Source organism: Podarcis muralis, chromosome 4, assembly GCF_964188315.1.
Source record: "Podarcis muralis chromosome 4, rPodMur119.hap1.1, whole genome shotgun sequence".
In the NCBI taxonomy this organism is placed as follows: Eukaryota; Metazoa; Chordata; class Lepidosauria; order Squamata; family Lacertidae; genus Podarcis; species Podarcis muralis.
This window is the reverse complement of record NC_135658.1, coordinates 4,109,949-4,123,784: the sequence shown is the minus strand read 5'-3', so window position 1 is coordinate 4,123,784 and position 13,836 is coordinate 4,109,949. Positions and strand designations below refer to the sequence as shown.

The 13,836-nt window shown below is 40.6% G+C and overlaps 3 protein-coding genes across 3 annotated transcripts in view; all 3 read left to right on the top strand.

The window, feature by feature from the left end:
- LOC114589962 (uncharacterized) overlaps window positions 1-13,836 on the top strand; it is a 93,988-nt gene that overhangs the window by 2,625 nt on the left and 77,527 nt on the right. The gene's annotated exons all lie outside the window — the stretch shown is intronic.
- The window catches only part of LOC114595518 (uncharacterized), a 65,381-nt gene that overhangs the window by 4,884 nt on the left and 46,661 nt on the right, over window positions 1-13,836 (top strand). The window lies entirely within an intron of this gene.
- On the top strand, window positions 4,701-7,990 carry LOC144327631 (uncharacterized). Its single transcript, XM_077928037.1, has one exon. It carries the CDS (start codon window positions 5,500-5,502, stop codon window positions 7,405-7,407), a length of 1,908 nt encoding a protein of 635 aa, XP_077784163.1. The 5' UTR covers window positions 4,701-5,499; the 3' UTR covers window positions 7,408-7,990.

Below are 13,836 nucleotides of genomic sequence, written 5' to 3'. Positions count from 1 at the left end.
TACGTTTTAACCCTTGTTCCGTTTTTCTAATAATTTCCTCATATTTACTTTTTTAACTGTCAATACCTCTATTGGTGATATCCACCGTGGGGTTTTCCTTTGCATTAAATTCTTGTTTCTTTCCCATAGTTCATAAATTGACCTTCTGATCACATGGTTTAAAAAACCTTTACTTTTACCTTATCATACCACAGGTACGAGTGCCACCCGTGCCTGTTGTCATGACCTTCTAAATCCAATAGGTCCGTATTTTCCAATGTTATCCATTCCTTTAACAATACGAGACAGGATGCTTCATAATAGAGATTCATACCTGGTAAAGCAAATCCACCTCTTTCTTTTTCATCTATCAACATTTTCATTTTGATCCTCGGCTTCTTTCCCTGCCAGACAAATCTTGACACTATTTTTTGCCATTCTCTACATTGTCCTGTCCCTTTAATCACTGGAATTGTTTGGAATAAGAATAACATTCTAGGTAAAACGTTCATCTTAATCTGCCCAAAAAGGATAATTTCAACCTGTTCCAAATTTCTTAATCCTTCTTAATCTCTCTCCATGTGGTTTCATAATTATCTTTATACAAATTTATATTTTTTGTTGTCAACCAGATTCCAAGGTATTTCACTTTCTTAACCACCATAATTCCTGTCCTGTGTTGCAATTCCTCTGTCTCTTCTTTATTCATATTTTTTACTAGCATTTTGGTCTTATTTCTATTGAGTTTAGATCCTGCAACTTTTCCAAATTCCTCCATTTTCTCTAGGGCTTTTTGTACACTGTTTTTGGGTCTTCTAATGTTAAAACTAAATCATCAGCAAACGTTTTTACTTTAAACTCTTTCGATCCCACCTTAATACCTCTGATTTCTGACACTTCTCTCAAATTCTTGTTTAATACTTCCAAAACCGTAATAAACAACAGGGGTGACAAAGGACACCCCTGTCTGGTACCTTTAGATATTTTAAAGTTGTCAGACAAATTATTATTTATAATAAGTTTGGCTTTTTCCTCTGAGTATATAGCCTCAATACCTTTCAAAAACATTTCTCCTATTCCCATTGTTTTTAGGTTTTCTTTCATAAACCACCATGAAACATTATCAAATGCTTTCTCTGCATCAATGAACACCAAGGCCGCTTGTTTATCAATTCTAGACTCCCAAGTACTCAATTATAACCTCTATGTTCCTAACATTGTCCTTCAGTTGTCGCCCTGGTAGGAAACCAGCTTGATCTTTATGTATTACTTCCTTTAAAAGTTTTTCTTAATCTGTCACCCAACACATCCGCAAATAATTTATAGTCATTGTTCAATAATGAAATAGGTCTATAATTTTTAACACTCAAACCATCTGTATCTTTCTTTGGGATTAAAGTGATGTACACCTTTTTGCAGTATTTGGAATTTCCCCTTCCTTCAAAATATGATTCATAACCTCACAAAGTACCGGTTATAATGGTCCACCTAGTGTCTTATAATATTTTGCTGAAATGCCGTCAGGGCCTGGAGCTTTCCCTATCTTCATTCTCTTTATCGCCTTCTCAATTTCTTGTTCTGTAATTATCTGGTTTAATTGTTCCTTTTCTCCTGGGGGGATCTGCTGTAATTGATGGCTTTGTATATAATTTTCTGTTTTCTTACCATCTTCTTTCTCTTTCTTATACAAATCTTTATAAAATTTCAGAAAGGTCTTTCTAATTTCTTTGGGGTCTTCAATTATCTTTTCTGCCTCTCTTATCTTACAAATTGTTTTTTGTTTTTGTCTAACCTTTAATTGCCACGCCAAGAATTTTCCAGTTTTGTTGGCAGATTCAAAATTCCTTTGTCTCATTGTTTTTGTTTTCCACTCTACATCCTGACTCACCAACATAGAGAACTGAGTCGGCAACAATTTAATATTTTGTCTTATTAGCTCATCTTTTGGTTTTATTGTGAGCAGTCTCTCATTCTCCATGAGATGGGACAGGATTTCTTCTTTCTTCTCCCTTCCTCTTTTCTGAAAACTGTTCTTTTGGATCAGGAATCCTCTCATTACAAATTTGCTTGCATCCCATACTGTTTCAATGGGTGTTCCTTTGTTTAAATTCCAAATATTCTGTAATTGTCTCTTTTGCCCTATATACTATCTTTTGGTCATTGAATAAACTTTCATTCATCTTCCATCTGAATGATGAAAGGTATTTTCCTTTTAACTCCAAATATAACGAATTATGTTCTGATAATGTCCTTGGGAGAATCTCAATTTTGGAAATTCTTGGCACCAATTCTTTAGAAGTCCAAATGTAATTTTCTCTACCAAAGCTTTGATTTGGATCTGAAATGAATGTGAACTGTTTTGTTGTGGGATTTCTAAGTCTCCAAATATCTGTTAGCCCCATAGTGTCTGATATATCAAAATATGTTTTTGGTAGTTTACCTTCATTTGTGTCTCGCCTTGTTGTTGATCTATCCAAATCTGGAATAACCACACCGTTGAAATCCCCCATTACTATCACTCTCTGATCCAAAAATTCTGATAATGTTCCATTGAGCTTCGAATAAAAGTCAGCTTTTTTGTCATTAGGTGCATAGATTCCCACAATGATTACCTTTCCCCCCTGGAACGTAATATGCACTATCAGCACTTTCCCCTCCTCATCTTTATAAATTAATTTTGGGTCGTATTTCTCCTTCATATACAATACAACCCCTCTTTTCTTGTTTGTGTCTGAGGCAATAAAGTCTCTCCCCAATCTTTTATTACTTAAAACCCTCTTATGTTTCCTTCTGAAATGTGTTTCCTGTAAACAGGTTATATCTAAATTCCGTTTAATCAAGACATGTTCTATTTTGTTCCTTTTATTTTTATTTTTAAGTCCATTCACATTCCATGAAAGTATTTTTCAGAGCCTTTTTCTGGTTTGTTCAAGTCTTCTATCAAGTCCAAATCAAACTTGGGGGTCCTTGTTATTATTATCCACTTCTTCCTCTTCTCCCTCTTCTTTCTCTTCTTCCTCTTCCTCTTCTTCCCCTCTCCTTTTCTCCTCTTCAGACTGGTCCCGTCCTGGTCTTACCTTCTCTACTTTTCCCAACTCTTTATCATATCTTCTGGAGAATTTTTCCAGATCCTGAAGGCTACTTAGTTTGAACCTCTTGTCTTTGTAATAGAAGGAAATTCCTTCTGGAAATTCCCATCTATACTGGATTCCATTTTTCTTTAACTGGCCAACTGGTTGGTGGCAGCGGATTAGTGGTGTATGGGTCAATAGTCCGTGAGATGACCGGGGACTCCATACGAATGCCACAGTTGGCTTCATAGATTTCTGATTGGGTTAATGTTTGGGCTATTCCCAAGCCATTCCAGCAGTGGAATAGGATTATCTTGAAAGCAGCTTTTGCACACAGCAACGACATGGAACTGAATCCTGTTGAAATAGGAAAGAAAGAAAGAAAGAAAGAAAGAAAGAAAGAAAGAAAGAAAGATTTGTATAAATATATATAGAAATGCTTCAGTATCTGGGAAAAGATCACTTGTGGAATGCTTCAGTTTGGGCTCAACATTCCCATTAATGATTCAAATTCTGCCCACACTTTTGCTGTCATACAACCCCAGGTCATCACACGACAGTGGAAGCTTTACTTACAACCATAATCCATTCTGGAGGTCTGGTCATAACCAGAAACGTACATAAGTAGAGACACCCTTTTCCATAGAAAGTAATGGAAATGTGAATTGATCCATTCTAGATGATGAATAACACCCCCAAAACAGCAATTTAAGATGGATTTTACTCTCTAACAAGACCATAGATCCATAAAATGAAGGCAATAACCAATGTACTGTACAATAAAATAAATAAGACAGTATTGTTGATTAAAAAAAATAACGTTTCCCCCCCCCTTACGTGCACTGTGGATGGGTGGGCTTATCTGGCTACAAGCTGGTGGTAGAGCAAGGGTCAGTAAAGAGCTGATTCACTTTAGCCAGGGTCATGCTTTTTTCTTGCCAGGCCAGGTTATTCTCTAGACTTCCTCAGGTTGGTTTCTTGGCAGGGTTTGGGGCTGCAGTGCGCCCTGCTATGCCTCTTGCAGGCAGCACCTCTTCCACAGATTCGAGGGTGGGATGGGGGCCCTCTCCCCAGCAGCAGAGGCCTCAGCGCTGCTCTGCAGCTGGCGGGGAGAGTTCCAGTAAACTAAAGGCCTCTCCCCGGCGGCAAAGGCTCCACCACTGCCCTGCAGCCGGCCGGGCGAGCTCCAGGCTGCTGGCAAGACCTCTGTCTCTAGAGGAAAGTTCATAAGTCGAAGTGCCTACTGAAGGTCATAACTGGAATGGTACAAAAGTAGAGCCATACGTAAGTCAAGGATCTACTGTTTCCGGGTGTTTCACAGTCGGTGTAATGCAAGTAGGATGTAAATGTTCTCTGATTCTTCTCCTTGCATGTTTCATGCCATCACTACCAAGAAAGGAGATTTGGGTCTCATCGCTCCAAATAACACTGTCCCATTGTTCCACTATCCAGTTAACATGGGTTTAATCTTTTCAACCTTTGCTTGAGAGATAACAATGGCTTTTTCCTTATAATTCTAACATTTAGACCAGTCCTTGCACTTAACTTCACATTACATTGCGCCATGTCATCTTTTATACACCCAGATGATTTTCTTCTGTCATGTAGGGACAGTCTCTCCATTCTTCAATCGTCACTTGCCTTTGTGACCTTTTCCTGCCTTAACCAGTCTGATTTTGTAGTGACGGAGTCTCCTTATACCTCTTCAAAAATATAGAAAGGGCAGCTTTGGTTAAGTTTTTCCTAATCTTTAATCTAATTTCTTCTTAACTGTAGCCTTGTTCACTTAATAGTACAATCTTACATCGCTTTCTGGGTGACCAGTCAACGCTTTGTGCCATTTCTATAATTTTATTATAACCTCACTAAATGAAAGAACACAAAAAACCAACTAACTTGATAGCAATCACATAACACACTGAAAATGTCAACCTAAGCAAGTGGTGCCTCCTTTTTCTGGTTATTTGGCTATAACGTTTGATTAAATACAGTTAATTGAAGAAACTTTGTTGGATTGCTTTCTTGATTAAATTATCTTTCCATTTATATATAATTTTATGATATTACTCCAAAAGAAGTGGTGTTTTGAGCCATCAAACCTCTGAAATACACTTTTTTCTAAAAGACTTCCACAATTTTGACCACTACTGTATATCAAATAAAGCAACATTCAACAACTCATCAGAATCTTATAATAAACAAACAACACAGGTAATGAACACACACCCAATTACCTTCAGTTCTTCTCCATTTGTTCCTGAGGCTCTAATCCCTTTTTGTTTCCATTGCAGATTGTGATGAATTGGAAATCGAGAATAAGGGTGACCACGACAAAATCCCCAGAGAGGAGAAGCCACATAAAAATTTGGAGTATGGAAAAAACTGCAGTCAGAGCTCCCATTCCACTTCCCATGAACAAAATTTCATTGGAAAGAAACTCTATCAGTGCATGGAATGTGGAAAGAGCTTCCGTCAGAGCTCCCATCTCATTTCCCAGCGAAGAATTCATACACGGGAGAAACCGTATCAGTGTGTGCAATGTGGAAAGAGCTTCAGTCAGAGTTCCAATCTCACTTCTGATCAAATAATTCATACAGGGGAGAAGCCCTATGAGTGTGTGGAATGTGGAAAGAGATTCAGGAGGAGCTCCGATCTCACCACCCATCAAAGAATTCATACAGGGGAGAAACCCTATCAGTGTGTGGAATGTGGACAGAGCTTCAGTCAGAGCTCCCATCTCATTTCCCATCAAAGAATTCATACAGGGGAGAAACCCTATAAGTGTGTGGATTGTGGAAAAACCTTCACTGATAGTTCCAAACTCACTTCCCATCAAAGAGTTCATACAGGGGCGAAACCCTATCAGTGTGTGGAATGTGGAAAGAGCTTCAGTCACAGCCACAGTCTCACTTTCCATCAAACAATTCATACAGGGGAGAAACCCTATCAGTGTGTGGAATGTGGAAAGAGCTTTAGGAAGAGCTCCGATCTCACTTCCCATCAAAGAATTCATACAGGGGAGAAACCCTATCAGTGTGCGGAATGTGGAAAGAGCTTCAGTCAGAGTGCCCATCTCACTTCCCATCAAAGAATTCACAAAGGGGAGAAACCCTATCAGTGCATGGAATGTGGAAAGAGCTTTACAGATAGGTCCTCCCTCACTTCCCATCACAGAATTCATACAGGGGAGAAACCCTATCAGTGTGGGGAATGTGGAAAGAGCTACACTCATAACTCCTCTCTCACTTCCCATCAAAGAATTCATACAGGGGAGAAACCCTATCAGTGTGTGGAATGTGGAAAGAGCTTCAGGATGAGCTCTGATCTCACCAAGCATCAGAGAATTCATACAGGGGAGAAACCCTATCAGTGTGTGGAATGTGGAAAGAGCTTCAATCAGAGCTCCTCTCTCACTTTCCATCAAAGAATTCATACAGGGGAGAAACCATATCAGTGTGTGGAATGTGGAAAGAGCTTCACTGATAGCTCCTCTCTCACTTCCCATCAAAGAATTCATACAGGGGAGAAACCCTATCAGTGTGGGGAATGTGGAAAGAGCTTCAGAAAAAGCTCTGATCTCACTAAGCATCAGAGAATTCATAAAGGTGAGAAACCCTATAAGTGCATGATATGTGGAAAGAGCTTCACTGATAGTTCCAAACTCACTTCCCATCAAAAAGTTCATACAGGGGAGAAACCCTATCAGTGTGTGGAATGTGGAAAGAGCTTCATTTACAGCCACAGTCTCGCTTTCCATCAAAGAATTCATACAGGGGAGAAACCCTATCAGTGTGTGCGATGTGGAAAGAGGTTCACTGATAGCTCCTCTCTCACTTCCCATCAAAGAATTCATACAGGGGAGAAACCCTATCAGTGTGTGGAATGTGGAAAGAGCTTCAGTCAGAGCTCCTCTCTCACTTTCCATCAAAGAATTCATACAGGGGAGAAACCCTATCAGTGTGTGGAATGTGGAAAGAGCTTCACTGATAGCTCCTCTCTCACTTCCCATCAAAGAATTCATACAGGGGAGAAACCCTATCAGTGTGTAGAATGTGGAAAGAGCTTCAGAAAAAGCTCCGATCTCACTAAGCACCAGAGAATTCATACAGGGGAGAAACCCTATCAGTGTGTGGAATGTGGAAAGAGCTTCAGTCAGAGCTCCTCTCTCACTTTCCATCAAAGAATTCATACAGGGGAGAAACCCTATCAGTGTGTGGAATGTGGAAAGAGCTTCATTAAGAGTTCCTCTCTCATTTCCCATCAAAGAAGTCATACAGGAGAGAGAGAAAGGGACGTGGCATACATACAGAGATTAGCTGAAGAATCAAGAAGGGAAATGGAAATTAAAAGACTATGAGGAAATAAAAGATTATTTGCAGAGTTGGTTACACTACGAACAATTACATGGAATGTACGAGGCAGATAATAAGAAAGGATTTAGTTATACATTTTCTAGATTTCAAAAGGGAGTTATAGAAGAAGTGAAGCAGCTGAAGAAAATGTATAATATTTTGCTAGAACAGGAAACAAAAGATGAGGAGGAAAAAATGGTCATGATCAAATGGGCACCAGATATAGGACATAACATACAATTTGAGGACTGGGGAAAATTGTGGAAAGTAGATTTGAAATTTACAGACTGTTCTCTTTTGAAAGAAAACTATATGAAAATGATGTATAGTTCGTATATTACACCAGTACTGATAGCAAAAATGTATAAAACTGGGTCAAATATATGTTGGAAATATATAGAAAAAGAAGGGACTTATAATCACATGTGGTGGGAATGTAGAGAAGTTTAAAAATTGTGGGAAATGATATATAATGAATTGAAAAAAATGTTCAAATTGACATATGTAAAAAAAACCCTGAAGTATTCTTGTTAGGGATTGGAGGACAATGTTGGACATTTGATTAGCATTAAACTAATTAAAGTTTAATGGGACAGGTTATGGTCGGTTTGTACGTCAAGAAGGAGATAAGGAGAGCAGTTCAGAGTGATTTATGAAAGGACTGGAGCGAAGACAGAAGCGGTTGCCGACAACGAAAGCCTTCAAAGCAGCTTGAGTCCTGCAACGTGCCTAGAAAAAAGTTTTAAACAGGCACTGCACAGTTTGTACTCGCTGGAAGACGTCTTATTCTTCAAGGAGCCACCTCAGCAGCTGGGAGACGGTCTACAGGTGTGTGAGTATCGTTCCTAAGCCCCAGGGAGGATGGCAGAGTCCCAGGAAAGTTTTACTGTCCCATTTACGCGACTCAATGGGAAAAATTGGCAAGATTGGAAGGCTAGAGTAAGGGTTTGGTTGCAAGCAAAAGAGTTGTGGAGTTATACTGAAGCACCGCCTTTACAGGCAGCTGCAGACGCGTCTGCAGAAGACAAAGCAACAGCGGCAGCTTCACAGAAACACGACAGGAAAGCCCAAGGTCTACTAGTGTTGGCAGTGGGACCAGAGCAAATGCCTTATGTTTCTGAGTTAAAGAACACACATGAGGTCTGGACGGTTCTGCAGCGGCTAAATTCCAGAAACACTGCGGGGGCCAAGATCCATGCTACAAGATGTTTGTTTGATTTACGTCTCCAACCGGGAGCGTGTGTGAAAGATCATATTGCCAAAATGGTGTCTGCCTTTAATCAACTAAGACAGCTGGGCATTCCTTTCTCTATGGAGCAGCAGTCATACATATTGTTGTCTTCTCTTGATAAAAGCTATGAGACTCTAGCTTTAACTTTGGAAGCTATGCCTTCAACTGAATTAACCCTTGAATACATTTCTTCTCGACTTGCAGATGAACAGGATAAAAGGCAAAGAGAAAGAGGTTTGTCTTCAAAGGGGAGTTATGCTGTGCCTAAGAGTGGGGATGTTGAGTTTGAGAACACAGTAAATGCTTTTGCAGCTAGACGCTGTTTTCGCTGTGGTTCCTCTTCCCATTTAATCAGGAATTGTACACGTGAACCTGGTCAAGACAGCACCAAGGCCGTTACCCCTAGTTACCAGACAAGGAGTTCCAGGGGACGTCGAAGAAGAGGAGGAGGTCGTGGCTACTCCCACAGCACATGGCTTCAGCAATGGCGTTGATGCAAGGGCGTGGCCAAGGCAGCAATCTACGCTGGTTGATCGACAGTGGTGCATCTCACCACCTGGTGGCGCCATCTAGTGTCCATTTGCAGAATTGCAGACATTTGCAAACCCTTAAAGTTGTGACAATGGCAGATTCAACTAAACGTTCCTTAGAGACCGTAGGCACAGTGTTCTTGAATTGTTTGCAAACAGAAATTGATGCCTACGTGCTAAAGGGAATGAAGGGGTGTATTTTGTCTGTGTCAGAACTTGATAGAAATGGGTTTAAAACTGTGTTTGAAAATGGGGTTTGCACTATTTCAAAGAATAACGTATCTCTTTTGCAGGTGGAATGCAGAAATGGGTTATATTATTTTGAGACAAGTCCAGATGAAGTTGAACAGGTTCATGCTGGTTGTGTGAACTCGCCTACCCATAATTCTTGTGTTCATTTATGGCACCGCCGTTTGGGACATATTGATTTTCAGTATGTTAAAAGGCAACCTGAATTATCAGAAGGGTGCAAATTGAACAAATGTACTAAGTATTTGGATTGTACTGCATGCAAAAGGGCGAAGGTTCATAGATGCAGCTATCCCAGTTCAGATAGGAAATCTGACAAAGTATTCCAACTTGTGCATATGGACCTATGTGGCCCAATGCCTGTTGCTGGCATGGGAGGCTCGAGGTATGCACTGTGTCTCTCGGATGACAAAACAAAAGTCACATGGTTTTTTCCTCTCAAAACAAAAGTAGATTCTGCAGAAACAGTTAAAAATTGGGTTCATGCAGTAGAACTTGAATTCGGCACTAGAGTACTTGCTTTTCAGACAGACAGAGGGTCAGAATTTACCGGGTCTGTGTTGCAGAATTTCTTTAAGAAAAGGGGAATTAAGCATCGTCTGTCTACACCTTATTCCCCCCAAGAAGGAGGCGTGGCCGAACGTAAAAACAGGGTTCTGCAAGAGTTGGCAAACTCTATGTTGTTTGATGCCAAACTCCCTCAAAGTTACTGGGCGGAAGCCTGGCAGGCGGCTACTCATATTCTGAACCGAGTATATAATTCGGTAATTGATACTACCCCATATTTTGCTTTATATGGGAAGAAGCCCAAAGTTAATTATTTTCGGGTGTTTGGATCTCAAGCCTATGTACTTATCCCAAAAGCGTTAAGGAAAAAGGGAAGTCCAAGGGCTAGGAAACTCATCTTTTGCGGGTACGAACCACATGCCAAATCTTGGAGATTCGTGAACCCAGATGGGGATACTACAAGAGTGGTCCTCAGTAGGAGCGCTGAATTTTGTGAGCAATCCGGATGGACTCACTTACATGCTAACCCTGAAATTTTGAGAGAAGATTTAGGCATTTATACTGATAAAGTAAGTCCAGAGGGTGGTGAGCCAGAAGGGGACGGTGCAACATGGTTCAGATGCAGATTCTGACCAGGCACAAGGTTCTTCTCCTAAGGTAGAAAAGCCAGAATCTAGGAGTGTTCCAACATCGCCAGTCAGTAGGCCTAGCAGACAGCAAAAGCGAAGCAGGTCGCCTGCAACACCAAGCCCAAGGGAGGTAAATAAACGGAGGTCTTTATCCCTAGAGGCACGTCCAGACATAAAGTCTGAGACAGATTCTGACAGCCAACAGTCAGAGGGGGCACAAGAGGAGCAATTGCGCAGGTCAAAACGTGCCACAAAGGGCAAGCTGCCAGAGCGGTTTAAGGTGACAAGTGTATATGTAAATATGGCACAGTGTGAGCCAGATAGCTATATAGAAGTACAACAGCTTCCAAGCTCAGAAGCTGTAAAGTGGCAGGAAGCAATGGAAAAGGAGATGGCTTCAATGAAGTCTCTTGGTGTGTTTACAAGTACAGAGCTTCCGAAAGGGCAACAAGCTGTAGGTTGTCGATGGGTATCTCGTTTAAAGCCCACAACTACTGAGGAGTTGCAATATAAAGCCAGACTAGTTGCAAAAGGTTTTTCGCAGCGCAAAGGTGTTCACTATTCTCAAATCTATGCCCCTACCTCAAGACCGGAGTCATTAAGAATGCTTTTAGCCTCTTCAGCTAAGAAGGGAAATAAGCTGTTTCATTTTGATGTCAATGGGGCTTATTTAAATGCAGACTTACAGGAGGAAGTCTATATGACACCACCACCAGGTTTTGAAGGAGATAAGCCAAACCAGGTCTGGCGCCTACACAAATCCATTTATGGGTTGAAACAGTCTGCCCGTAATTGGAATTCCTGCTTAAACGATGCTCTAGAGAGCATGGGGTTCAGAAAGAGCGCAGCCGATGTGTGTCTTTATCTAAAAGGCTCAGGATGTGAACAAGAAGCAGTCTTGATATTTGTTGACAATTTATTATACAGTGGAAAGGACGATAAACTTGCACAACATTTTGCCACAAAGCTTGGAGAAAAGTTTCAGATAAAATCATTAGGCACTGTATCTGTTTATTTAGGAGTTAAAATTCAACAAGATGAAAATGGGAACTATTGGCTCAGCCAAGAAGCTAAGATCCAGCAATTGCTGGAAAGGTTTAAAATGGACAACTGTGCTGGTGTTAAAACCCCAATGGAGTTAAGTTATACAAAGGATGCTCAAGCTGAGCAACAGGCAGAGTTCTGTAATCCCGGGGTTTACCAGTCAGCGATAGGCAGTCTACTTCACATTGCACAGTGGACTCGGCCCGATATAACATATGCTGTCAACATGCTGTGTAGACAAGCTGAAAAACCATCAATGCATGCTTGGCAAGGAGTAAAAAGAGTGTTAAGGTATCTCCAAAATACCAAAAGGTTTTGCTTAAAACTATCAGCAGAGGGCAGCACACAACTTGAATGTTGGGCTGACAGCAGTTGGGCAGATGCTGGACCAGATAGAAAATCAGTGTCAGGAATGGCGATAAAATTTGGAAATGCACTAATTGGTTGGAGATCAAGAAAGCAATCACTTATAGCTTTAAGTTCAACTGAATCTGAGTTCAATGCATTATCAGATGTATGTAGAGAACTGGAATTTTATAAGCAATTGGTACAAGAATTGTTTGGAGAATGTTCCCTACCTATCAGAGTGTGGGAAGACAATCAACCTTGTATTAAACTAGCCAAATCAGGTCAATTCAAGACACACACTAAACACTTGGATATCCGTTATCAAAATGTATGCCAAAGTGTAAAACAAGGTTTAATTGAACTAAAGTATTGTCCAAGCCAAGAAAATCTCGCAGACGGTTTTACAAAAGCTTTGAGTCTGCAATCTCATAAATGTTTCTGTTCAGGTTTAAATTTGAATTAAGGTTGGTACAGCTCAGTGTTACGAGCGAGAGGGGGTGTTGGTATTAAAGGGTTAAGAGGCTCTAATCAAGACGCTCTAATCACTGAGCAGCTGGAAGTCGTTAAGCTTCCAGGAGTGTGAGTTTGTATAAATAGTCAGCTCACTAGTGTGTTTTTCCCCCTTCTTTTTGGGCGTGTTTGCTGATATGTGTGGTTCGTCACCAGGTTTCTTTTTGTGTAAATAATTTTTTTTTTCTTTGAGTACAAAACCGCTTGCTCCAAGATTTCTTTATTGAAAAGATACTGACTCTCCAGCCCTTCTTAAACCGCTGCGCGAAATGCTCTGCTGTAATGGGACATTGAGGCGTTGGAAGCGCACTGGACATTTGATTAGCATTAAACTAATTAAAGTTTAATGGGACAGAAAAGACCTGCCAAGGAAAAGAAAGAATTTATTTACGTATGCTAAAACAGTGGCGAGAATCTTGTTCGCAGAAGGATGGAAGAATGAGGAAATCCCAATGAAAGAACAGTGGCAAGAAAAATTGATGAACTATGCGGAATTGCCTAAATTGACATATCAACTGTTTGAAAAGGACAACTGTGACTTCAAGGAAGAATGGGAACTTTTTACAAACTATCTAAAAAGACATCAAAATAAACTGGAGTCCTTGGCAGGTTTTGAATAAACATCCATAAATTTATTAGTTGAACACATGATAGATAAGGCAAGGATATGTACAATTTTATAACATGCAGAAAACAATATATGCAAAGAAATCAGGGAGGGGAGCGGAGGGAAGTCCATGGTGGGTGGGAGAGGGAGGGTTGGGGGAAGGGGGGAAATAATGTAATTGATTATGAGGGTGGATAAATTGTTATGCTGAAATTGTTTAATAAAAAATATTTTTTAAAAAAATTCATACAGGGGGAAACCCTATCAGTGCTTTGAATGTGGAAAGAGCTTCAGTCACAGCCACAGTATCACTTTCCATCAAAGAATTCATACAGGGGAGAATCTCTATCAGCGTGTGGAATGTGGAAAGAGCTTCAATCAGAGCAGCAAACTAACTTCCCATCAAAGAATCCATACAAAGGTCGGCAAAACCATTATACAGCTTTAGGAGCCGGGCAAAGGGTTAAACCATAGAGCCTAGGACTTGCCGATCAGAAGGTCGGCGGTTCAAATCCCTGTGACGGGGTGAGCTCCTGTTGCTCGTTCTCTGCTCCTGCTAACCTATCAGTTCGAAAGCACACCAAAGTGCAAGTAGATAAATAGGTACCGCTCCAGCGGGAAGGTAAACAGCGTTTCCGTGCGCTGCTGGCCACATGACCTGGAAGCTGTACATCTCATAAAGTGAGATGAGCATTGCAATCCCAGAGTCGGTCACGACTGGACCTAATGGTCAGGGGTACCTTTACCTTTACCTTTAAATCCACACCTTTATAAGCAGG

What these genes read in the sequence shown, in the direction of transcription:
- LOC144327631 (XM_077928037.1), top strand. Translation starts at nt 5,500, where the DNA reads ATGGAATGTGGAAAGAGCTTCCGTCAGAGCTCCCATCTCATTTCCCAG.